Genomic DNA, 27022 nt, shown 5'->3' with positions numbered 1-27022 from the left:
CTGATGTTTTTGTCTTGTAGTGTTGCTCTGTGGATAATATGAGAAGGACAAACGGTGTAATCGGACATTATTCAGACACCTTGACTTTTTCCACATTTTGTTACATTGCAGCCTTACTCTAAAATGGATACAATTATTTTTCCCTCATTAACCTGCCCCAAAATGACCAAGCGGAAACAGGTGTTTACAATTCTTTCACACATATAAAAAACATACATTTACATAAGTATTCAGACCCTTTGCTATGAGAATCAATTGAGCTCAGGTGCATCCTGTTTCCATTGCTCACCCATGAGATGTTTCCACAACTTGATTGGAGTCCACCTGTGGTAAATTCAATTGATTGGACATGATTTGGAAAGGCACACACCTGTCTATATAAAGTCCCACAGTTCACAGTGCATGTCAGAGCAAAAACCAAGCCATGAGGTCGAATAAATTGTCTTTAGAGCTCCGAGACGACAGGATTGCTGCAGCATTCAAGGTATCCAAGTACACAGTGGCCTCCATTATTCTTAAATGGAACTAGGTTCTTGGGCTCTGGTCTGAGCTGGGATCAGGAATGTGGGGTAGGCTGTTTTTCTGTTTGCTCAGTGTGTGAGCTAATGAAGCCTCTGTTTGAACATGAGGTAGAGATCGAGAGGGATGGATGAAGAAAGAGAGGCTTAACTGACCTAAAACGCTTGAAAATGGGCCGATGGTACCTCTCTCACTGACTGACTGACTGACACTGTCTGTCACACCACATGCTTCTGTCCATATCAGGAGATCTCAGGGGGCCTCGTTATAAGCTAGCTAAAGCTTCAAGTAATGGAAGAGCGGTATGCGATTCTGGTATAAGGAAATGCTCCCTCTTAATGCAGCTTCAGGGGTTGTTTCATATACAGTACCAGTCAAAAGTTTGGACACACCTACTCATTCAAGGGCTTTTCTGTATTTTGACTATTTTCTACGTTGTGTAACTTTGTTGTTGTCTGTTCACACTGCTATGCTTTATCTTGGCCAGGTCGCAGTTGTAAATGAGAACTTGTTCTCAACTAGCCTACCTGGTTAAATAAAGGTGATATATATATTTTTTTTTGTAGAATAATAGTGAAGACATCAAATGTATGAAATGACATGGAATCATGTAGTAAACAAAAGTTATAAACAAATGAAAATATTTGATCATTTAGGTTCTTCAAAGTATCCACCCTTTGCCTTGATGACAGCTTTGCACACTCTTGGCATTCTCTCAACCAGCTGCATGAGGTAGTCACCTGGAATGCATTTCAATTAACAGGTGTGCCTTGTTGAATGTGAATTTGTGGAATTTCTTTCCGCAATGCGTTTGAGATGGTCAGTTGTGTTGTGACAAGGTAGGGGTGGTATACAGAAGATAGCCCTATTTGGTAAAAGACCAAGTCCATATTATGATGACAGTCCATTACTTTAAGACATGAAGGTCAGTCAACCTGGTCTAATGAGTCCAAATTTGAGATTTTTGGGTCCAATACCATGTCTTTGTGATACGAAGAGTTGGTGAACATATGATCTCCGCATGTGTGGTTCCCACGTGAAGCATGGAGGTGTGGCGGTGCTTTGCTGGTGACACTGTCAGTGATTTATTTAGAATTCAAGGCACATTTAACCAGCATGGCTACCACGGCATTCCGCAGCGATATGCCATCCCATCTGGTTTGCGCTTAGTGGGACTATCAATTGTTTTTCAACAGGACAATGACCCAACACACCTCCAGGCTGTGTAAGGGCTATTTGACCAAGAAGGAGAGTGATGGAATGCTGCATCAGATGACTTGGCCTCCACAATCACCGACCTTAACCCAATTGAGATGGTTTGGGATGAGTTGGACTGCAGAGTGAAGGAAAAGCAGCCAACAAGTCCTCAGCATATGTGGGAACTCCTTCAAGACGGTTGGAAAAGCATTCGTCATGAAGCTGTTTGAGAGAATGCCAAGAGTGTGCAAAGATGTCATCAAGGATCTGAAGAATCTCACATTTAAAATATATTGTGATTTAACACTTGGTTGCTTCATGATTCCACATATGTGTTATTTCATAGTTTGATAAATAGTAAAAATAAAGAAAAACCTTTGAATGAGTAGGTGTCCAAACCCTTGATTGGTACTGTATATTGATTTATTTTCTACCCCTTTTAAAACCTGATGTTTTTCAAAACCCTCATTTACACGCTGCAAGGTTTTTCTTTCTCCTCCCGCTCTCTCCTCCTTCTCTCTTCTTTCTCTCTCCTCCTTCTCTCTTCTTTCTCTCTCCTCCATCGCTCTCCCTCACTCCTGCACCGCTCTCATTCTCCTGGTTTTGATGTTGAATTCAAAGCACTTGCAAATGTATATTATCCCTGGAACATTTTCTTTGCCTGCTCATGTAAAGTGTGTTGGAGGGGAATAATAATGACTGTAACCTGATGGGAATTAAATGTCTGAAGTTCAAAGCATCTTGTACATCAGAGCAGCTGTCAATCAAACACACTCTCTCAAGCTCCGGATGGGGTGGCGAGAGAGAGGATGACATGCGTGTGTGCGTGCGACAGGGAATAACAGGTTACTTACTGGTGGTTGGTTGTGTGTGTGTGTGGGGGGGTGTTGGATCAAAGTGACCTAGCCATGGTGCAGGGTGGAGCGGCCTGCTCCCCAGAGACGCCTCTCTCCTCTCTCCATCCCTCTATCAGCTTTTCTTTCGTGGCTGAGGCAGCCTGAAAACAATGCTGGGATGGATAAGACTAGCTGCTATGACGGCATGGAGTGGCCAGGGGGCTGCCAACCCTATGTGATAGGGAATCTACTGGGCTTCGAGCAACCATACACCCACCACACCCACCACATACTACTTGTACCCCACCTATGCATGTGGTGCATCACTGGGAGGATGAGATAAGCATATATTCCACACAGCATGGGCGTCAGTGAGATGGTTGCTGCAGTTTGCATCAGCACACTGCATTTCAGATTCAGTCCAGATTCAGTTTCTATTTCTATCTTTTTATTATCGTCCTCCTGCCTTCTCTTTCTGAGAGATATTACTTCTATGGTGGATAAGTGAAATATACGTCCAATTGGTTCTGTTGTAAACATGTCTTTATCTTTATTCAGGTTTGATGGTAACTTCAACACCAACGTGTCCAAGACCATCTGCTGTGACAGGCTCTCCCCCACGGTCAACAGTCGAGCCTTCAACCCTGGACGGGACCTCAACTCAGGTGGGTCACCTTCTACCACTATCACCCCTTACCCCCCTCACTTCTCCCTTACCCCCTTACTACCCCATTACTCCTACCACCATTTACCCTCCTCATTACCCCTTACCCCCTACCACCCCTTACCCCCTCACTTCTCCCTTACCCCCTCACTACCCCTTACCCCCTTACTACCCCATTACCCCTACCGCCCCTTACCCTCCTCACTTCCCCCTCACTACCCCTTACCCTCCTCACTTCCCCCTTACCCCCACACTACCCCTTACCCCCTCACTTCTCCTTACCCCCTTACTACCCCATTACCCCTACCTCCCCTTACCCCTCCATCCCCCTTACCCCCCTCACTACCCCTTACCCCCTTACTGGACCCCATTACCCCTACCGAACTGCTGTGACCCTCCTCACTTCCCCCTTACCCCCCTTACCCCTCACTACTACTTGCCCCCTTACCCCTCACCACCACTTACCCCCCCTCATCACCCCCACACTACCCATTACCCTCCTCACTTCTCCCTTGCCCTCCTCACTTCCCCCTTACCCTCCTCACTTCTCCCTTACCCTCCTCACTTCTCCCTTACCCTCCTCACTTCTCCCTTACCCTCCTCACTTCCCCCTTACCCTCCTCACTTCTCCCTTACCCTCCTCACTTCTCCCTTACCCTCCTCACTTCCCCCTTACCCTCCTCACTTCCCCCTTACCCTCCTCACTACCCCTTACCCCCCTTACCCCCTCACTACCCCCTCACTTCCCCCTTACCCTCCTCACTACCCCTTACCCTCTCACTACCCCTTACCCCCCTTACCCTTACCACACTTTACGGCAACCCATATTTCTAAGAAATTCATATTCCTCACCATATGGTTACATCTTAAAAGGAAAGGCTTTGAACCCAGATGGAATTAATGAACTGTGCCTGTTCCACGCATTATTAGACCACTTTGTATTCTGTTTAAAACCTCCTCTCTGCCCCTTCTATTTTGTCTCTCTCGCTCTCGCTCTCGCTCGCTCTCTCTGTGTGTGTGTGAGATCAAAGGAAGTATTTTGGTCTGCTTCTCCATTCAGGAACTGGATGTTTTTCTCATTCTACATTATAAGGCTTTGTCGGGCCTTCTGAACTGCTGTGAGCCAATCATAATCAGATGTGATGACATCATCATTTAACCTCTGCATCAGAACACTCCCAGTCACAGTTCAGACAATCCACAATGAACACTATCTACTCTGTCTGATCGGTTTATTAGTTATCATAGCAGAATATCACTAACCCATGCCCTGACTGTACTGAAGCAGCTACAGTATTAGCCCTAATCACACACTTGCTAGTTGTCACCACTCTCACATACTCCCCTCCTCTAGAAGGACTGTATAAACCCCACAGCTTGTTTCTCTACGTCTCGCACACCCTCTCCGTCCAAATTCCAGGCCGCTCCGCCTTCGAAGCAGATTAGGGCGATTCATCTTCATCTCAGAGCTTATTTTTCCAAAGCAGTCATCAGGAGTTCATGTTACCGCCAAGCCTCCATTCCTCAGCCCGTCTTGACCTCCAGCCTCTGCTAGCATTTATCGTCCCCATTTTGTCTGGACCCAGTCTGAACAACCAAAGAGAAAGGAGGAGGGACAGAGAGAAAGGAAGATTATCCAGAGGAGGAGAGAGTGAGAAATGACTTGGGGAGGAAGAGAAGTGAGTGAGTGAAGAAAAAGGTAGAGCGAGACGTGTCAGGTGATCTGTTTTTCCTGGACTCGTCCTTCTGGTTATTGTTTTCCTCATCTCCTTTCTGTTATCTCCTTTCTGTTATCTCCTTTCTGTTATCTCCTTTCTGTTATCTCCTTTCTGTTATCTCCTTTCTGTTTTTCTCCTTTCTGTTTTCCTCCTTCTGTTTTCCTCCTTTCTGTTTTCCTCCTCATCTCCTTTCTGTCTTCTCCTTTCTGTCTTCTCCTTTCTGTTTTCATCCTTTCTGTTTTCCTTCTGTCATCTCCTTTCTGTTTTCCTCCTTTCTGTCATCTCCTTTCTGTTTTCCTCCTTTCTGTCATCTCCTTTCTGTTTTCCTCCTTTCTGTCATCTCCTTTCTGTTTTCCTCCTTTCTGTCATCTCCTTTTCTGTTTTCCTCCTTCTGTTTTCCTCCTCATCTCCTTTCTGTCTTCCTCCTCATCTCCTTTCGGTCTTCCTGCTTTCTGTTTTCCTCCTTTCTGTTTTCCTCCTTTCTGTCTTCCTCCTCATCTCCTTTCTGTCATCTCCTTTCTGTTTTCCTCCTTTCTGTTTTCCTCCTGTTTTTCTCCTTCTGTCATCTCCTTTCTGTCATCTCCTCTCTGTCATCACCTTTCTGTCATCCTTTCTGTTTTCCTCCTTTCTGTTTTCCTCCTTCTGTCATCTCCTTTCTGTTTTCCTCATTTCTGTCATCTCCTTTTCTGTTTTCCTCCTTCTGTCATCTCCTTTCTGTTTTCCTCATTTCTGTTTTCCTTCTGTCATCTCCTTTCTGTTTTCCTCATTTCTGTCATCTCCTTTCTGTTTTCCTCATTTCTGTTTTCCTCCTGTCATCTCCTTTCTGTTTTCCTCCTTCTGTCATCTACTTTCTGTTTTCCTCCTTCTGTTTTCCTCCTTTCTGTCATATCCTTTCTGTCATCTCCTTTTTGTCATCTCCTTTCTGTTTTCCTCCTTCTGTCATCTCCTCTCTGTCATCCTTTCTGTCATCTCCTTTCTATAATAATAATATAATATATGCCATTTAGCTCGCTTTTTCCTGTTTTCCTCCTTCGACTTACAGTCATGTTGCATACATTCTGTCATGGGTTTCTGTTTTCCTCCTTCTGTCACCCACTACCCTGGCGTTACAAGCGCCATGCTCTACCAACTGAGCTACAGAACCACCTTTCTTCCTTCTGTTTTCCTCCTTTCTGTCATCTCCTTTCTGTTATCCTCCTTTCTGTCATCTCCTTTCTGTCATCTCCTTTCTGTCATCTCCTTTCTGTCATCTCCTTTCTGTTTTCCTCCTTTCTGTCATCTCCTTTCTGTTTTCCTCCTTTCTGTCATCTCCTTTCTGTTTTCCTCCTTTCTGTCATCTCCTTTCTGTTTTCCTCCTTCTGTCATCTCCTTTCTGTTTTCCTCCTTTCTGTTTTCCTCCTTTCTGTCAACTCATTTCTGTTTTCCTCCTTCTGTCATCTCCTTTCTGTTTTCCTCCTTCTGTCATCTCCTTTCTGTTTTCCTCCTTCTGTCATCTCCTTTCTGTTTTCCTCCTTCTGTCATCTCCTTTCTGTTTTCCTCCTTCTGTTTTCCTCCTTTTTGTCATCTCCTTTCTGTTTTCCTCCTTTCTGTCATCTCCTTTCTGTTTTCCTCCTTCTGTCATCTCCTCTCTGTCATCCTTTCTGTCATCTCCTTTCTGTTTTCCTCCTTTCTGTCATCTCCTTTCTGTTATCCTCCTTTCTGTCATCTCCTTTCTGTTTTCCTCCTTTCTGTTTTCCTCCTTTCTGTTTTCCTCCTTTCTGTCATCTCCTTTCTGTTTCTCCTCCTGTCATCTCCGTTCTGTTTTCCTCCTTCTGTTTTCCTAATTTCTGTCTTCTCCTTTCTGTTTTCCTCCTTTCTGTTTTCCTCCTGTTTTCCTCCTTTCTGTCATCTCCTTTCTGTTATCCTCCTTTCTGTTATCCTCCTTTCTGTCATCTCCTTTCTGTTATCCTCCTTTCTGTTATCCTCCTTTCTGTCATCTCCTTTCTGTCATCTCCTTTCCGTTTTCCTCCTTTCTGGTTTCCTCCTTCTGTCATCTCCTTTCTGTTTTCCTCTTTCTGTCATCTCCTTTCTGTCATCTCCTTTCTGTTTTCCTCCTTTCTGGTTTCCTCCTTCTGTCATCTCCTTTCTGTTTTCCTCCTTCTGTCATCTCCTTTCTGTTTTCCTCCTTCTGTTTTCCTCCTTTCTGTCATCCTTTCTGTTTTCCTCCTTCTGTCATCTCCTTTCTGTTTTCCTCCTTTCTGTCATCTCCTTTCTGTTTTCCTCCTTTCTGTTTTCCTCCTTCTGTCATCTCCTTTCTGTTTCCCCCTTCTGTCATCTCCTTTCTGTTTTCCTCCTTTCTGTTTTCCTCCTTTCTGTTTTCCTCCTTTCTGTCATCTCCTTTCTGTTTTCCTCCTTTCTGTTTTCCTCCTTCTTTCATCTCCTTTCTGTTTTCCTCCTGTCATCTCCTTTCTTTCATCTCCTTTCTTTCATCTCCTTTCTGTTTTCCTCCTTTCTGTCATCTCCTTTCTGTTTTCCTCCTTTCTGTTTTCCTCCTGTTTTCCTCCTTCTGTCATCTCCTTTCTGTCATCTCCTTTCTGTCATCTCCTTTCCATTTTCCTCCTTTCTGTTTTCCTCCTTTCTGTCATCTCCTTTCCATTTTCCTCCTTTCTGTTTTCCTCCTTCTGTCATCTCCTTTCTGTCATCTCCTTTCTGTCATCTCCTTTCTGTTTTCCTCCTTTCTGTTTTCCTCGTTCTGTCATCTCCTTTCTGTTTTCTTTCCTCTTTCCCTACTTTTTAAAAATCTATTTTTGCTTTAATAATATATAGCGTTTAGCAGATGTTTGAGGAGGGGGTTACGTTTAAGGCGTCAGCTTACTTCAGTTCAATCGGCGGCCTAACGAGTCTGCTCACATACTCCCTTATTAAAAGGCCTTCGCTTGAAAAACAAGAAAAAAGCAGAAATAGTATTTATTGTCCATTTTGAGATGCCATAGCCAGTATACACTTCCAAAAAATTGTCAGAATTAATCTAAGATAATTCAAGAAATCTGTCATTAATTTAGATGTTTTTTCTGAGGAGATCTTAGTCGTGGAAATGTACATCTAACTAAGATGGTATGTGCAATGTTTATTAATAATGTGCATGAAAACGAGTAGTGTCTCATTGAATGACAACAGACTTTGTTGAAGAATCCTTACTGTTGACCAATCACAGACGAAGGGGCGCAGACTTTGGCTACTGACTTGGGCTTGCCTCTCCCCAAGAAACGTGTGCCCAAACAGCTGAAAATCCTTCACCGAAATCCAAAATGAACAAAAACATCACAAAACTCTTCCGAAGTGTTTCGGCTGTGAAACACGTGGATGCCTTTAGAGTAAGCAGTGGCACTTCAGCCAGTCATCTATATGGTTCTAGTGTTTTCTATATATTAGTGGCAGGATTAAGGGCTGAAGCCTAGTAGATATATACAGACTCTGTTAGCCTGTTTACATGTCCAGAGATTCCTTTTTAATACTAGATGGAAATGGATGGACTGGCTGAGAGTGCTTATTATGTATGGCAAGCTAGTTTGCCTCAACTCAATATGAAATACAAACCTGCCACTAAGTAGCCCATATCCCCACCATGTTGTAGTGTTGGTTTATGAGGGTACTGTGTTCATGTTGTAGTGTTGGTCTATATAGGGTACTGTGTTCATGTTGTTGTAGTGTTGGTCTATATAGGGTACTGTGTTCATGTTGTAGTGTTGGTCTATATAGGGTACTGTGTTCATGTTGTAGTTTTGGTCTATATAGGGTACTGTGTTCATGTTGTTGTAGTGTTGGTCTATATAGGGTACTGTGTTCATGTTGTAGTGTTGGTCTATATAGGGTACTGTGTTCATGTTACTGTAGTGTTGGTCTGTATCCTCCTTACTGTGTTCATGTTGTAGTGTTGGTCTATATAGGGTACTGTGTTCATGTTGTAGTGTTGGTCTATATAGGGTACTGTGTTCATGTTGTAGTGTTGGTCTATATAGGGTACTGTGTCTCCTTTCTTCATGTTGTAGTGTTGGTCTATATAGGGTACTGTGTTCATGTTGTTGTAGTGTTGGTCTATATAGGGTACTGTGTTCATGTTGTAGTGTTGGTCTATATAGGGTACTGTGTTCATGTTGTAGTGTTGATCTATATAGGGTACTGTGTTCATGTTGTAGTGTTGGTCTATATAGGGTACTGTGTTCATGTTGTAGTGTTGGTCTATATAGGGTACTGTGTTCATGTTGTAGTGTTGGTCTATATAGGGTACTGTGTTCATGTTGTAGTGTTGGTCTATATAGGGTACTGTGTTCATGTTGTAGTGTTGGTCTGTATAGGGTACTGTGTTCATGTTGTAGTGTTGGTCTGTATAGGGTACTGTGTTCATGTTGTAGTGTTGGTCTATATAGGGTACTGTGTTCATGTTGTTGTAGTGTTGGTCTATATAGGGTACTGTGTTCATGTTGTAGTGTTGGTCTATATAGGGTACTGTGTTCATGTTGTAGTGTTGGTCTATATAGGGTACTGTGTTCATGTTGTTGTAGTGTTGGTCTATATAGGGTACTGTGTTCATGTTGTAGTGTTGGTCTATATAGGGTACTGTGTTCATGTTACTGTAGTGTTGGTCTGTATAGGGTACTGTGTTCATGTTACTGTAGTGTTGGTCTATATAGGGTACTGTGTTCATGTTGTAGTGTTGGTCTATATAGGGTACTGTGTTCATGTTGTAGTGTTGGTCTATATAGGGTACTGTGTTCATGTTGTAGTGTTGGTCTATATAGGGTACTGTGTTCATGTTGTAGTGTTGGTCTATATAGGGTACTGTGTTCATGTTGTTGTAGTGTTGGTCTATATAGGGTACTGTGTTCATGTTGTTGTAGTGTTGGTCTATATAGGGTACTGTGTTCATGTTGTAGTGTTGGTCTATATAGGGTACTGTGTTCATGTTACTGTAGTGTTGGTCTGTATAGGGTACTGTGTTCATGTTGTAGTGTTGGTCTATATAGGGTACTGTGTTCATGTTGTAGTGTTGGTCTATATAGGGTACTGTGTTCATGTTGTAGTGTTGGTCTATATAGGGTACTGTGTTCATGTTGTAGTGTTGGTCTATATAGGGTACTGTGTTCATGTTGTTGTAGTGTTGGTCTATATAGGGTACTGTGTTCATGTTGTAGTGTTGGTCTATATAGGGTACTGTGTTCATGTTGTAGTGTTGATCTATATAGGGTACTGTGTTCATGTTGTAGTGTTGGTCTATATAGGGTACTGTGTTCATGTTGTAGTGTTGGTCTATATAGGGTACTGTGTTCATGTTGTAGTGTTGGTCTATATAGGGTACTGTGTTCATGTTGTAGTGTTGGTCTATATAGGGTACTGTGTTCATGTTGTAGTGTTGGTCTATATAGGGTACTGTGTTCATGTTGTAGTGTTGGTCTGTATAGGGTACTGTGTTCATGTTGTAGTGTTGGTCTATATAGGGTACTGTGTTCATGTTGTAGTGTTGGTCTATATAGGGTACTGTGTTCATGTTGTAGTGTTGGTCTATATAGGGTACTGTGTTCATGTTGTAGTGTTGGTCTATATAGGGTACTGTGTTCATGTTGTAGTGTTGGTCTGTATAGGGTACTGTGTTCATGTTGTAGTGTTGGTCTGTATAGGGTACTGTGTTCATGTTGTTGTAGTGTTGGTCTATATAGGGTACTGTGTTCATTTTGTAGTGTTGGTCTATATAGGGTACTGTGTTCATGTTGTAGTGTTGGTCTGTATAGGGTACTGTGTTCATGTTACTGTAGTGTTGGTCTGTATAGGGTACTGTGTTCATGTTGTAGTGTTGGTCTATATAGGGTACTGTGTTCATGTTGTAGTGTTGATCTATATAGGGTACTGTGTTCATGTTGTAGTGTTGGTCTATATAGGGTACTGTGTTCATGTTGTAGTGTTGGTCTATATAGGGTACTGTGTTCATGTTGTAGTGTTGGTCTATATAGGGTACTGTGTTCATTTTGTAGTGTTGGTCTATATAGGGTACTGTGTTCATGTTGTAGTGTTGGTCTATATAGGGTACTGTGTTCATTTTGTAGTGTTGGTCTATATAGGGTACTGTGTTCATTTTGTAGTGTTGGTCTATATAGGGTACTGTGTTCATGTTGTAGTGTTGGTCTATATAGGGTACTGTGTTCATGTTGTAGTGTTGGTCTATATAGGGTACTGTGTTCATGTTACTGTAGTGTTGGTCTGTATAGGGTACTGTGTTCATGTTGTAGTGTTGGTCTATATAGGGTACTGTGTTCATGTTGTAGTGTTGGTCTATATAGGGTACTGTGTTCATGTTGTAGTGTTGGTCTATATAGGGTACTGTGTTCATGTTGTAGTGTTGATCTATATAGGGTACTGTGTTCATGTTGTAGTGTTGGTCTATATAGGGTACTGTGTTCATGTTGTAGTGTTGGTCTATATAGGGTACTGTGTTCATGTTGTAGTGTTGATCTATATAGGGTACTGTGTTCATGTTGTAGTGTTGGTCTATATAGGGTACTGTGTTCATGTTGTAGTGTTGGTCTATATAGGGTACTGTGTTCATGTTGTAGTGTTGGTCTATATAGGGTACTGTGTTCATGTTGTAGTGTTGGTCTATATAGGGTACTGTGTTCATGTTGTAGTGTTGGTCTATATAGGGTACTGTGTTCATGTTGTAGTGTTGGTCTGTATAGGGTACTGTGTTCATGTTGTAGTGTTGGTCTATATAGGGTACTGTGTTCATGTTGTAGTGTTGGTCTATATAGGGTACTGTGTTCATGTTGTAGTGTTGGTCTGTATAGGGTACTGTGTTCATGTTGTTGTAGTGTTGGTCTATATAGGGTACTGTGTTCATTTTGTAGTGTTGGTCTATATAGGGTACTGTGTTCATGTTGTAGTGTTGGTCTATATAGGGTACTGTGTTCATTTTGTAGTGTTGGTCTATATAGGGTACTGTGTTCATTTTGTAGTGTTGGTCTATATAGGGTACTGTGTTCATGTTACTGTAGTGTTGGTCTGTATAGGGTACTGTGTTCATGTTACTGTAGTGTTGGTCTGTATAGGGTACTGTGTTCATGTTGTAGTGTTGGTCTGTATAGGGTACTGTGTTCATGTTGTAGTGTTGGTCTGTATAGGGTACTGTGTTCATGTTGTAGTGTTGGTCTATATAGGGTACTGTGTTCATGTTGTTGTAGTGTTGGTCTATATAGGGTACTGTGTTCATGTTGTAGTGTTGGTCTATATAGGGTACTGTGTTCATGTTATTGTAGTGTTGGTCTGTATAGGGTACTGTGTTCATGTTACTGTAGTGTTGGTCTATATAGGGTACTGTGTTCATGTTGTAGTGTTGGTCTGTATAGGGTACTGTGTTCATGTTGTAGTGTTGGTCTGTATAGGGTACTGTGTTCATGTTGTAGTGTTGGTCTATATAGGGTAGTGTTGGTCTATATAGGGTACTGTGTTCATGTTATTGTAGTGTTGGTCTATATAGGGTACTGTGTTCATGTTGTAGTGTTGGTCTATATAGGGTACTGTGTTCATGTTGTTGTAGTGTTGGTCTATATAGGGTACTGTGTTCATGTTGTAGTGTTGGTCTATATAGGGTACTGTGTTCATGTTATTGTAGTGTTGGTCTATATAGGGTACTGTGTTCATGTTGTAGTGTTGGTCTATATAGGGTACTGTGTTCATGTTGTAGTGTTGGTCTATATAGGGTACTGTGTTCATGTTATTGTAGTGTTGGTCTATATAGGGTACTGTGTTCATGTTGTAGTGTTGGTCTATATAGGGTACTGTGTTCATGTTGTAGTGTTGGTCTATATAGGGCTGCTGGTTTGTAGTTCAATGTTGGGTATTGTGTTAGGAAATTGGGTCAGCATGTGGGCAGTGGGGTAATAAAGTGTAGTATAAATACAGTAGAGTACACAGACTGACGGGTAAACAAATACTTTTTGAGCAAACTGTGTTTTTTTTTTAGACAAACGTCAAGGAAAATATCATTCTAGGAGTTTGTCTGATGGGAATCTGTGATGTCATCAGACTCCCCCCTTGCTTGAGGACCAATACAGGAGCAACAGAGAACAAACTAGGAAAGCCCCCCCCCCCCACACACACTTGTGCTCTGTCATGACCTACCTGGACCACCTATTGAGATGTGCTATTTTTTTCAGGAAATCGGGTGTTAAATGAGTTAAAAAGAGACTGGAGTGGCACTTTAAATGCTGTCATCATGTGTGCTGTTATCCATCTTCAGGGCCCTACTTTGTTATAGAGGAGCAAGACACACGCATACCAAGACATAGTAACACTTTTTCGCACTGGTTGAGGAATCTGGCTCTATTTGTGTGTCCCTCCCCCCCTCTTTTGTCTGTTTCATGTCAATGGCTGCTTGTGTTCCTCTGTTGTTGTGCTCCGCCAGACAGGAAGCTGCAGGGTTTGTGATCTGATTTCTCTGAAGATTCTCTTGACTTCTCTGACCCAATAAAAGTATGTTTGTTTAGGCAGCTAATTTGCTCCTGTTCCCTGGCAGATGCTGCTGCTTGATCAGCCTGCAATGCAGTAATATAACAAACCAGTAAACAAGAAACTTCTCTTCAAAGTCACATTTTTGTTGATACTCTGAGAAAGTTTGGCTTAAGTTGAGACTTATTAAAATACACTATTTATACAAAAGTTTGTGTACACCCCTTCAAATGAGTGGATGTGGCTATTTCAGCCACACCTGTTGCTGACAGGTATAAAACAAATTGAGCACACAAACAGGAAATCTCCACAGATAAAACAGGAGCTTCATGAAATGGGTTTCCATGGCTGAGAAGTCGCACACAAGCCTAAGATCATGTGCGATGCCAAGCGTTGACTGGAGTGGTGTAAAACTCGCCGCCATTGGACTATGAAGAAGTGGAAACATGTTCTCTGGAGTGATGAATCACGCGTCACCATCTGGCAGTCTGACGGACAAATTTTGGTTTAGCGGCTGCCCAGAGAACGCTACCTGCCCCAATGCATAGTACCGACTGTAAAGGTTGGTGGAGAAGGAATAATTGTCTTGGACTGTTTTTCATGGTTCAGGCCCCTTAGTTCCAGTGAAGGAAAATGTTAACACTACAGTATACAATGACATTCTAGACAATTCTGTGCTTCCAACTTTGTGGCAACAGTTTGGGGAAAACCCTTTCCTGTTTCAGTATGACAATGCTCCCGTGCACAAAGCGAGGTGCATACAGAAATTGTTTGTCATCAGTACCCGACCTCACTAATTGAAGCAAGTCCCCGCAGCAATGTTCCAACATCTAGTTGAACGCCTTCCCAGAAGAATGGAGGCTGTTAAATCAGCAAAGTAGGGACCAACTCCATGTTAATGCATATGATTCTGGAATGAGATGTTCGACAAGAAGGTGTCCACATACTTTTGGTCATGTAGTGTAGATGTACAGTATGCCGTTGACAACATTAGGCCAACTAAGAGCCCACACTTACACTTAAGTGAAACGATTAGAACCATGTTAGTAATACAGCAGAATGAACAGTTTAATCTGACATCCAGTCTGACACAGTCATATAGGGAGTGGGATTTTATGCCAGGCCTTACATTAGTATTAGTAGTATTATTCTCATGTAAGCTCACTCTCACGCTTCACACACAGACTAGAGGAGAGAGACTAGGTTAACCCTTTTAAAGTCTCGCTCTGACAGGTGTCTGACAGGTGTCTGACAGGTGTCTGACAGGTGTCTGACAGGTGTCTGACAGGTGCCTGACAGGTGCCTGACAGGTGTCTGAGAGCACAGAACACTCTCTGTGTTTCATAATACTTTATCACCCAGAATCCCTCAGAATTTCAACGGTATCAACCATACCTCTCTCGCTCTTTGTCTCTCTCGCTCTGTTGCTCTTGCTTACTCGCCCTCTCTCTCTATTAATGCTACCTACGGTTTCTGACATGTCTCATCCTCTCCTCTGTAGTGTTGGCAGATAACCTGAAGTCCAACCCGGGCATCAAGTGGCAGTACTTCAGCTCAGAGGAGGGCATCTTCACTGTGTTCCCCGCCCACAAGTTCCACTGCAAGGGCAACTACGAGCACCGCAGCAGGTACAGTACAACTAAATTACTAAAATGTTACACTTCCAGACCAGCAATACAATCACACACCATGACCTAGATTAACAGTACAATCAACTAGCCCTAAACGCATGGGCAAGAATGGAGAAATTATTGTTACATAAATCATCAACCAATCAAATGTACTTATAAAGCCGTTCTTACATCAGCTGATATCACAAAGTGCTGTACAGAAACCCAGCCTAAAACCGCAAACTGCAAGCAATCAAATGTTCATAGATGACAGCAGGGTCAAATAATAATAATCACAATGGTTGTCGAGGGTACAGGTCAGCACCTCAGGATTAAATGCTGTCACTAGAGAGTTGAAAACTGCAGGTCTGGGACAGGTAGCATGGCCGGTGAACAGGTCAGTATTCCATAGCCGCGGGCAGAACAGTTGAAACTGGAGCAGCAGCACGGCCACTTGCACAATTGGTGGCTGACTAAATACTTTTTTGCCCCACTGTATATATATAAATAATTTAGTCAGCCACCAATTGTGCAAGTTCTCCCACTTAAAAAGATGAGAGAGGCCTGTAATTTTCATCATAGGTACACTTCAACTATGACAGACAAAACGAGGAAAAAAATCCAGAAAATCACATTGTAGGATTTTTAAAAATAATTTATTTGCAAATTATGGTGGAAAATAAGTATTTGGTCAATAACAAAAGTTTATCTCAATACTTGTTATATACCCTTTGTTGGCAATGACAGAGGTCAAACGTTTTCTGTAAGTCTTCACAAGGTTTTCACACACTTGCTGGTATTTTGGCTCATTCCTCCATGCAGATCTTCTCGAGAGCAGTAATGTTTTGGGGCTGTTGCTGGGCAACACGGACTTTCAACTCCCTCCAAAGATTTTCTATGGGGTTGAGATCTGGAGACTGGCTAGGCCACTCCAGGACCTTGAAATGCTTCTTACGAAGCCACTCCTTCGTTGCCCGGGCGGTGTGTTTGGGATCATTGTCATGCTGAAAGACCCAGCCACGTTTCATCTTCAATGCCCTTGCTGATGGAAGGAGGTTTTCACTCAAAATCTCACGATACATGGCCCCATTCATTCTTTCCTTTACACGGATCAGTCGTCCTTTGCAGAAAAACAGCCCCAAAGCATGATGTTTCCACCCCCATGCTTCACAGCAGCAGGTATGGTGTTCTTTGGATGCAACTCAGCATTCTTTGTCCTCCAAACACGACAAGTTGAGTTTTTACCAAAAAGTTATATTTTGGTTTGATCTGACCATATGACATTCTCCCAATCTTCTTCTGGATCATCCAAATGCTCTCTAGCAAACTTCAGACGGGCCTGGACATGTACTGGCTTAAGCAGGGGGACACATCTGGAACTGCAGGATTTGAGTCCCTGGCGGCGTAGTGTGTTACTGATGGTAGGCTTTGTTACTTTGGTCCCAGCTCTCTGCAGGTAATTCACTAGGTCCCCTCGTGTGGTTCTGGGATTTTTGCTCACCGTTCTTGTGATCATTTTGACCCCACGGGGTGAGATCTTGCGTGGAGCCCCAGATCGAGGGAGAGTCTCAGTGGTCTTGTATGTCTTCCATTTCCTAATAATTGCTCCCAGTTGATTTCTTCAAACCAAGCTGCTTACCTATTGCAGATTCAGTCTTCCCAGCCTGGTGCAGGTCTACAATTTTGTTTCTGGTGTCCTTTGACAGCTCTTTGGTCTTGGCCATAGTGGAGTTTGGAGTGTGACTGTTTGAGGTTGTGGACAGGTGTCTTTTATACTGATAAAAAGTTCAAACAGGTGCCATTAATACAGGTAACGAGTGGAGGACAGTGGAGCCTCTTAAAGAAGAAGTTACAGGTCTGTGAGAGCCAGGAATCTTGCTTGTTTGTAGGTGACCAAATACTTATTTTCCACCATAATTTGCAAATAAATTCATTAAAAATCCTACAATGTGATTTTCTGGATTTTTTCCCCCTCATTTCGTCTGTCATAGTTGAAGTGTACCTATGATGAAAATTACAGGCCTCTCTCATCTTTTTAAGTGGGAGAACTTGCACAATTGGTGGCTGACTAAATACTTTTTTGCCCCGCTGTATGCCCTAATAGCATTACTACTCTGGACGTTTCTGACTTATAATATGTAACTATAAATACCTAGGTGTCTGGTTAGACTGTAAACTCTCTTTCCAGACTCACATTAAGCATCTCCAATCCTAAATTAAATCTAGAATCCTACCGATACTCATCTTCAGCGATGTCATTTACAAAATAGCCTCCAACACTCTACTCAGAAAATTGGATGTAGTCTATCACAGTGCCATCCATTTTGGCATCAAAGCCCCATATACAACCCGCCACTGCGACCTGTATGCTCTCGTTGGCTGGCCTACACTACATATTCGTCGCCAAACCCACTGGCTCCAGGTCATCTATAAGTCTTTGCTAGGTAAAGCCCCACCTTCTCAGCTCACTGGTCACCGTATCACGTGCTCCAGCAGGTATATTTCACTGGTGATAACAAAGCCAACCTTTGGCCGCCTTTCCTTCCAGATCTCTGCTGCCAATGACTGGAACGAATTGCAAAAATTGCTTAAGCTGGAGACATATCTATATTATCTACCTTCTCCGCTGTGCAATCCGGTTTCCGAACCGGACACGGGTGCACCTCAAGGTACTAAATGATATCATAACCACCATTGATAAAAGATGGTACTCTGCAGCCGTCTTCATCGACCTGGCCAAGGCTTTCGAGTCTGTCAAGCACCATATTCTTATCGGCAGACTCAGTAGCCTCGGTTTTTCTAATGACTGCCTTGCCTGGTTCACCAACTACTTTGCAGATCGAGTTCAGTGTGTCAAATCGGAGGGCATGTTGTCCGGTCCTCTGGCAGTCTCTATGGGGGTACCACATGGTTCAATTCTCGGGCCGACTCTTTTCTCAGTATATATTAAGGATTTTGCTCTTGCTGCGGGCGATTCCCTGATCCACCTCTACGCAGACGACACCATTCTGTATACTTCTGGCCCTTCCTTGGACACTGTGCCATCTAACCTCCAAACGAGCTTCAATGCCATACAACACTCCTTCCGTGGCCTCCAACTGCTCTTAAACGCTAGTAAAACCAAATGCATGCTTTTCAACCGTTCGCTGCCCGCACCCGCCCACCCGACTAGCATCACCACCCTGGACGTTTCCGACTTAGAATATGTGGACATCTATAAATACCTTGGTGTCTGGCTAGACTGTAAACTCTCCTTCCAGCTTCCATATTAAACATCTCCAATCCGATATCAAATCTAGAATCGGCTTTCTATTTCGCAACAAAGCCTCCTCCGCCAAACTTGCCCTAGTGAAACTCACTATCCTACCGATCCTTGACTTCGGCGATGTCATCTACAAAATAGCTTCCAAGACTCTACTCAGCAAACTAGATGCAGTTTATCATAGTGCCATCCATTTTGTTACTAAAACACCGTATACCACCCACCACTGCGACCTGTATGCTCTAGTCGGCTGGCCCTTGCTACATATTCGTCGCTAGACCCACTGGCTCCAGGTCATCTATAAGTCCATGCTAGGTAAAACTCTGCCTTATCTCAGTTCACTGGTCACGATAACAACACCCACCCGTAGCACCATCTCCAGCAGGTATATCTCACTGATCAACCCCAAAGCCAACACCTCATATTGGCCGCATTTCCTTCCAGTTCTCTGCTGCCTGTGACTGGAACGAATTGCAAAAATCGCTAAAGTTGGAGACTTATCTCCCTCACCAACTTCAAACACCAGCTATCTGGGCAGCTAACCGATCGCTGCAGCTGTACATAGTCTATTGGTAAATAGCCCAACCATTTTCACCTACCTCATTCCCATACTGTTTTTATACTGTTTTTATTTATTTACTTTTCTGCTCTTTTGCACACCAATATCTCTACCTGTACATGACCATCTGATCATTTATCACTCCAGTGTTAATCTGCAACTGCAACTTTTATTTCCCTCGCAAACTTTAAACATCTGCTATCTGAGCAGCTAACCAATCGCTGCAGCTGTACATAGCCCATCTGTAAATAGCCCACCTTTATCCCCATAATGTTATTTTTTTTGGTAGCTTTTTTGCACCCCAGTATCTCTACTTGCACATTCATCTTCTGCACAACTATCACTCCAGTGTTAATGCGAAATTGTAATTTTTTCACCTATGGTCGATTTATTGCCCTACCTCCCTAATCTTACTACATTTACACACACTGTACATATACCTTTTCTATTGTGTTATTGACTGTACATTTGTTTATCACATGTGCAACCCTGTGTTGTTTTTGTCGCTTTGCTTTATCTTGGCCAGGTCGCAGTTGTAAATGAGAACTTGTTCTCAACTGGCCTACCTGGGTAAATAAAGGTGAAATAAAAATAAGACCTGCGCTTATAACTTCAAATTATTTTTCAACAAGATGAGGATGTTTTCTTGGGGAGGTCGGGTAATGTAATTATGTCCATGAGAACAAAACATCACATCTGTAATTTTAGTCCCGTCCGAAACTGCCATGCAGTGGTGATTTTAGCATGTAAATCTCTTTGGGGCAAACCCCAAATTATTTTTAGGTGCATGCCAGCAAAGCCACCACACAACACTAAACAATACATGAATTAGATTATAACAGTAACGATTGGTGCCCACAAAATGTTAGGGCCTTCATAAAGCTGTCACAACAGCAGAGTCCCAACAGCAGTCCCAAAACCTCACCACTGCTCCACCTGGCTATTCAGCCTCATTTACTGCCTTAAAAAAATATAGCTGATTAAACAAGTCATCCACGGTCAATTTAGATGTACAAACTATGGCATAACTGGACAATGAGCTTCTGAGGCAATCTGCAATTTTTCGATTAAGACAGTAATGAGCGAGCTCTGACACGTAGTTGATATAACTATTTGTTCAGCACTTTTGAAATGTACAGAGACTTCATTCAGAACATGGACTGTTTTTACAGTATCCTCCCTGTACACCAAGTCAGAACCGTAGGATAAATGAAGGGGGCATATAAGCAGAAAATGAAAGCTCTTACAATATTCAATGATTACATTTTTCTAAAATAGTCTATAGGCTAGAATTGCACCACTAAGTCAGAACATTAGGCTAAATTATGAGGGAGAAAAGGGACCAAAATGTATCCGGGTGAGGCAGCTTACTACACAACATACACCTAGTATTATACGTAGAATGTATGCACACATGACTGTAAGTCGCTTTGGATAAAAGCGTCAGCTAAATGGCATTTATTATTATTATTATATTAGTATTACTTTCTTAGCTACTGTATACATGAACTTAGCAAAAAATAACGCCCTCACACTGTCAACTGCGTTTATTTTCAGCAAACTTAACATGTGTAAATATTTTTATGAACATAACAAGATTCAACAACATAAGAGACATGAGACATAAACTGAACAAGTTCCACAGACATGTGACTATCAGAAATTGAATAATGTGTCCCTGAACAAAGGGGAGGTCAAAATCAAAAGTAATAGTCAGTATCTGGTGTGGCCACCAGCTGCATTAAGTACTGCAGTGCATCTCCTCCTCATGAACTGCACCAGATTTGCCAGTTCTTGCTGTGAGATGTTCCTGGACATTCCTGGGGGGAATGGCCCTAGCCCTCACCCTCTAATCCAACAGGTACCCAGACGTGCTCAACGGGATTGAGATCCTGGCTCTTTGCTGGCCATGGCAGAACACTGACATTCCTGTTTTTGTAGGAAATCACACACAGAACGAGCAGTATGGCTGGTGTCATTGTCATGCTGGAGGGTCATGTCAGGATGAGCCTGCAGGAAGGGTACCACATGAGGGAGGGTCCGTCATGGTCTGTCGATGATAAACGCGAATCTGACCACCACTGGTGAGACAAAACCACGACTCATCACAGAAGAGCACTTTTTGCCAGTCCTGTCTGGTCCAGCGGCGGTGGGTTTGTGCCCATATCCGACGTGATGTCTGAGGACCTGCCTTACAACACGCCCTCAGTTCAGCCTCTCTCAGCCTATTGCGGACAGTCTAAGCACTGATGGAGGGATTGTGCGTTCCTAGTGTAACTCTGGCAGTTGTTGTTGCCATCCTGTACCTGTCCCGCAGGTGTGATGTTCGGATGTACCGATCCTGTGCAGGTGTTGTTACACGTGGTCTGCCACTGCGAGGACGATCAGCTGTCCATCCTGTCTCCCTGTTGGGCTGTCTTAGGTGTCTCACAGTACGGACATTGCAATTTTTTGCCCTGGCCACATCTGCAGTCCTCATGCCTCCTTGCAGCATGCCTAAGGCACGTTCACGCAGATGAGCAGGGACCCTGGGCATCTTTCTTTTGGTATTTTTCAGGGTCAGTAGAAAGGCCTCTAGTGTCCTAAGTTTTTATAACTGTGACCTTATTTGCCTACCATCTGTAAGCTGTTAGTGTCTTAACGACCGTTCCACAGGTGCATGTTCATCAATTGTTTATGGTTCAATGAACAAGCATGGGAAACAGTGTTTAAACCCTTTACAATGAAGATCAGTGAAGTTATTTGGATTTTTACGAATTTACGCTTATTTTTTTGCTGAGTTTATCTACCTGGCATATTACATCAATTATACAACGGTATATAAGACATTTTTGTAATCACCTTGTTGTGCAGTGCTCACTTGAACAGGAAGGTGGCGCGGCAGTCCTTCATGGTCAAAGTTTGTTATCAAAGTCTGGCATTCTCTGGATTTATGGTGCTTTCAAGACAACTGGGAACTCTGAAAAAAACAAGGTCAAATCATGATGACATTAGTGATCTTCAGGTCGGAGCTCTAGAAAGAGGCCCGAGTTCCCGACTTGGAAAGTGGCAGAAGTCATGCTGGATTGACAGCATGGCCAATGTTGAATGTTTATCCTTTTAAGCTTGGAAAAGAGACCCTTAAACCCAGACTTGGGACCACACATTCACTCCACTGAATAGCAGGCTAATGATTGCTTTGCAATGCTTGCAGTTAGCCACTGATTACTTCCAAACCACAAATTGTTGAATTTGAGATGTCCAATTTGTTGTGTAATGACCAATGAGCACCGATACGTTTTGTCTATAATTTCTCTTCATATGACAAGGATTGAAAAGGATTTGCCAGTTGATTGTCGACTTGATTCATGATGATGATGACTGCTAGCTAATATTTTGAAAGTATAATGTTGACATGATCAGTCCAATCAAAGCTGCTGTAGATATAACGTGATTTGATGTCATTTTGTCTGTGGCCAATGCCCTTGAGTCTTCTTGGAAGGGCACTTCTATTGTAACTCTATGGCAGCACACAAGGGGCTAGAATTTTCGAGCTCTACCTGTAGATTTTGTGGTGATGTAGTGTCCCCATGAGTGACAGAACACTGAGCCTATCACGGCGCAACTAGAGAACGTTACCAACCCCTACGCTCCGTATTTACCACTGGGTGCCTCACCACCACAGAAAGAACTGAGCTAGGCTGAGACAACTGCATTTTGGAGCTACCTTACTCAAAAAGCACTGAGCTAGGCTGAGACAACTGCATTTTGGAGCTACCTTACTCAAAAAGCACTGAGCTAGGCTGAAACAACTGCATTTTGGAGCTACCTTACTCAAAAAGCACTGAGCTAGGCTGAAACAACTGCATTTTGGAGCTACCTTACTCAAAAAGCACTGAGCTAGGCTGAAACAACTGCATTTTGGAGCTACCTTACTCAAAAAGCACTGAGCTAGGCTGAAACAACTGCATTTTGGAGCTACCTTACTCAAAAAGCACTGAGCTAGGCTGAAACAACTGCATTTTGGAGCTGAAACAACTGCATTTTACTCAAAAAGCACTGAGCTAGGCTGAAACAACTGCATTTTGGAGCTACCTTACTCAAAAGCACTGAGCTAGGCTGAAACAACTGCATTTTGGAGCTAGGCAGAAACAACTGCATTTTATTCACTCAAAAAGCACTGAGCTAGGCTGAAACAACTGCAACTGCATTTTGAGCTAGGCTGAAACCTGCATTTTACTCAAAAAGCAATGAGCTAGGCTGAAACAACTGCATTTTGGAGCTACCTTACTCAAAAAGCAAAAAAGAGACCATGTTTGAATGCAGCTTTATTAACTCGTTTTCTTTGTCGTTTTTTTTATACATTGTTTATAAACTGATATGTGACATGTATTAATGCTAAAATAACATGCAAACAGACAAAACAATTATAAAATGTATAGTTTTAGCTGAGCGGGTGGTCTGCCCCACCTATCCTGAATGGCGGGTCGCCACTGCTGCCTTGTCAGTAATTTTTACATGGCAGGAGAACAACAATTCCAGACAGAATAACCCACTGTCTTCTGATAATACTAGTCCCGTGCGAATTGACATCCCTGTGTTTTGAGAGAAATTGGTGTTGCTCGCGGTTTGCGCAAGAAAACAATAACTGATTGGATACATTGAAATTTGAAGTGCATAAGCTATATATGGATGGCCTACATGTAGCCCATCAACTTCCACAGTGAATGCTTTTGTTGATATATTTTGTACTGATTGAATATTGCCAAATGCATCAGTAAAACATATTGAGCATATTTAATGCAACCCTTGCTGTTAATAGATCGCAAAGCAGCATACAACTGACCTACATGTTTGGATGTTTTCTCATCTATAGTCTTAAATGCGTCTCAAGTGTAATTGTGCTGTTTAGCTCACATCTGAATGCTGGGGAGCATTTAGAACGTACTGCGGGTCATTACAACATCCCAATGAATATGATCACACTTCCTCAATTCAAATATTATGGCCACACTATACCAAAGATGTTTTGGTTTAGTGCCGCCATGATACATCTTCACGCCTAGAATAAAAACCTCTAGGCTTCTGTCGTAACTGCCAAAGAATTACAGGGGGCAGTTTGGAAAAAACTAATCCCGACCGATTCGTCCTCTGGATTAACGGACATTCTAGAGTTATAATTAACTAATCAACGTTCTCTAGTAATACTAGTCCCGTGCGAATAGGTCTTTGGTCTCATGCATGAGATGCATACGTGCCACATTAAGAGAGCAAGGGTTGAGGGAATAGGGAATGTTTTTCCAAAACAAGTGAGGGATTTTGGAAACAGAACTTTTCAGTCAGAAATGGCTGTGATTATGTTGCAGCTTCAGCAACATGGACAGACAGATAAACACTGATGTTCTGTGGTGGTTGCTACAGTAGGGAGGAGAGAGAGACAACGGGTGCTTGTCACACATTCACTGTCTTTTTGTTTTTACACAGCACAGCAAGTCTGAGCACGGCCAGGCACACTCAAATCAATTGCTGGTCGTATTCCCTCTAATAATTTGTGTGTCTTAATTATTTAACCAAACAGTGTGCTTAAAGTATCAGACAAGCTCAGTAAAAATAGTTGATTTGATTAAAACACATAGGATCTGTCAATATATGGATAAATACATGTTTAACATTTTTGTTCAATCGATTGGTCGAAAGAATCGACCAAGATGTTTTTTAGTCTGGGACAGCCGTTGTGTACTCATCACGTGTCTGCGTGTGGGTCCTCGCAGGCCAGTGTACGTGACGGCGGTGCGGCCCCAGTCCAAACACATCGTGGTGATAATCGACCACGGAGTGACCATTACAGAAATACAGCTCCAGATTGCCAGAGATGCTGCCCTCGTCGTCCTCAACTCTATAGATGAACACGACAAGGTGAGGAGCTCTGCTCTGATTACCCAGCCCTTACTCCCCTCCTTGTAGCCCAATTCCCCAGCCTTTCTGAAACTGATGACCCCTGACACACCATCTACGTTCTAGATATAACCACCCTTTCTCTCCCTCTGAAGCTAAAACAGATTGTGCATATGCCCCGTCATTACAATCCCAAAGTGGTTGTTTATGTTGTTTGTATGTAATGCCCACTTGTATGTGAATGTCCTCTTCACCAGGTCTCGATCCTGTCCTCAGCAGAGGCTGTGCGCTCCTGTTCTCTGGACCAGTGCTATAAGAGCTACCTGTCTCCTGCCACCAGCGAGACCAAGAGGAAGATGAGCGCCTTCATCACCAACCTCAAGGCCTCCGACAGCCCTACCCAGCATGCACTTGGCTTCCAGAAGGCCTTCCAGCTCCTCAGGAACACCAGCAACGTCACCCGGAAACTCACCAGTAAGAACAGGAAACTATGGGAAATGCAGTCCTTACGGGCCACTGATGCTACAGGCTTGTTCTATAGCAGGGGTATTCAACTCTTACCCTACGAGGTCCGGAGCCTGCTGGTTTCTGTTCTACCTGATGATTAAATGCATCCACCTGGAGTCCCAGGTCTAAATCAGTCCCTGATTAGAGGGGAATCACCCACCTGGAGTCCCAGGTCTAAATCAGTCCCTGATTAGAGGGGAATCACCCACCTGGAGTCCCAGGTCTAAATCAGTCCCTGATTAGAGGGGAATCACCCACCTGGAGTCCCAGGTCTAAATCAGTCCCTGATTAGAGGGGAATCACCCACCTGGAGTCCCAGGTCTAAATCAGTCCCTGATTAGAGGGGAATCACCCACCTGGAGTCCCAGGTCTAAATCAGTCCCTGATTAGAGGGGAATCACCCACCAGTCCCAGGTCTAAATCAGTCCCTGATTAGAGGGGAATCACCCACCTGGAGTCCCAGGTCTAAATCAGTCCCTGATTAGAGGGGAATCACCCACCTGGAGTCCCAGGTCTAAATCAGTCCCTGATTAGAGGGGAATCACCCACCTGGAGTCCCAGGTCTAAATCAGTCCCTGATTAGAGGGGAATCACCCACCTGGAGTCCCAGGTCTAAATCAGTCCCTGATTAGAGGGGAAGAATGTATTAAAGCAGTGGAACTGACTTCCAGGTCCAGAGTTGCGTTTGAGGGTTCTATAGGGAATGCCGATTTGTCAGTTATGTGGCAATGAATGTGACTCAAGAGGTGGAGGATTTGTGAGATGAAGGATTTATGACCAAGGATATGTTTCTGATCTCTCTGTGCTTGTGTGTTCCTGTCAGACACAGACATGGTGATTGTCTACCTGTCGTCTGGCATCACGTCCCGAGACGCATCGGAGCATGAGAAGAGAGACACCCTCCGTGTGGTCAAAGAGGAGAACCGCCACCTCAACAACTCCGTCATGATCCTCACCTACGCCCTCATGAATGGTAGGAACCCCCCACCACACACAGTTTGTTTATGATCGTAATCACCCTCCACCACACACATTGTTCAGAAATCACATTGAGAGTCACTCCAGCAAGAGAAAAGGAAATGCCTTGGTGGTGGCTGGAAGTGGCATTAGTATGTCAATACAAATCCAATATGTTTTGTCATGTGATTGATGGCGTATCGATCCTGATTAGTAGTGGAATGTGTGTGTTATGGGTACTGCTGCTGGACCTACCCAGCCACCGGGATGAGGGAGAGGTGGGTGAATGGGGGCAGTGCAGACTGGAGAGGTGCTCAGGAACCTCAAAGGCTTTTTGTTTTCTCCTGTGTGTCTGTTATGTCTCCACCTCCCCCTCTCTATTGGCCCTCTTCACCTGTCTCCCCTCCTCCTCCCCTTCTCCTCATCCTTCGCTCCATGTCCTACAGAGACCCCTTCACAGTACATGCCTTAGCCTGGAATTAGCACACATCATGTTCATTAGGAGATTAAAATGAGGGACAACTGAGAGCGCCTTAGTCTAAAGACTTCAAAGGGTAGTGCGTGACAAAGACAGCCGGGGGCCGCTTGTTTAAAAGGGGCCATGATGAAAAGGATTCAGAAATATCTAATCATCTTGAGTTGATTAGCATAGCACCCAGAAAGCTTTTGTTGTGTAGCACATTGTGAGAAATGCATAGAGCTGTGTGTGTGTGTGCCAGGTGTAAGCTGATGATTGTTAAAGGTGACCAGTGTTCTTTTCTCCCACATCAACTCTGATGTTTGAACTAAGCATGTTTGTCTGTGTCTGTTTTTTTGATGAAATGCTAGAACTAGAAGGGCCAAA

At 43.3% G+C, this 27022-nt stretch overlaps 1 protein-coding gene across 3 annotated transcripts in view; it reads left to right on the top strand.

Moving 5' to 3' along the window:
- cachd1 (cache domain containing 1) overlaps nucleotides 1-27022 on the top strand; it is a 195961-nt gene that overhangs the window by 113615 nt on the left and 55324 nt on the right. For all 3 annotated transcript variants that reach the window (XM_052462465.1, XM_052462476.1, XM_052462457.1), the window contains exons 4-8: nucleotides 3111-3217; nucleotides 14911-15037; nucleotides 24591-24735; nucleotides 24972-25188; nucleotides 26045-26194. In XM_052462465.1, coding sequence (XP_052318425.1) covers nucleotides 3111-3217; nucleotides 14911-15037; nucleotides 24591-24735; nucleotides 24972-25188; nucleotides 26045-26194 — 746 coding nt within the window. The remainder of the gene's footprint in view (nucleotides 1-3110; nucleotides 3218-14910; nucleotides 15038-24590; nucleotides 24736-24971; nucleotides 25189-26044; nucleotides 26195-27022) is intronic.

The sequence above is a fragment of the Oncorhynchus keta genome, chromosome 1 (assembly GCF_023373465.1).
Source record: "Oncorhynchus keta strain PuntledgeMale-10-30-2019 chromosome 1, Oket_V2, whole genome shotgun sequence".
Taxonomy (NCBI): domain Eukaryota; kingdom Metazoa; phylum Chordata; class Actinopteri; order Salmoniformes; family Salmonidae; genus Oncorhynchus; species Oncorhynchus keta.
Note: the sequence above shows the minus strand (reverse complement) of the source record. Positions and strands in the feature narration are given on the sequence as shown.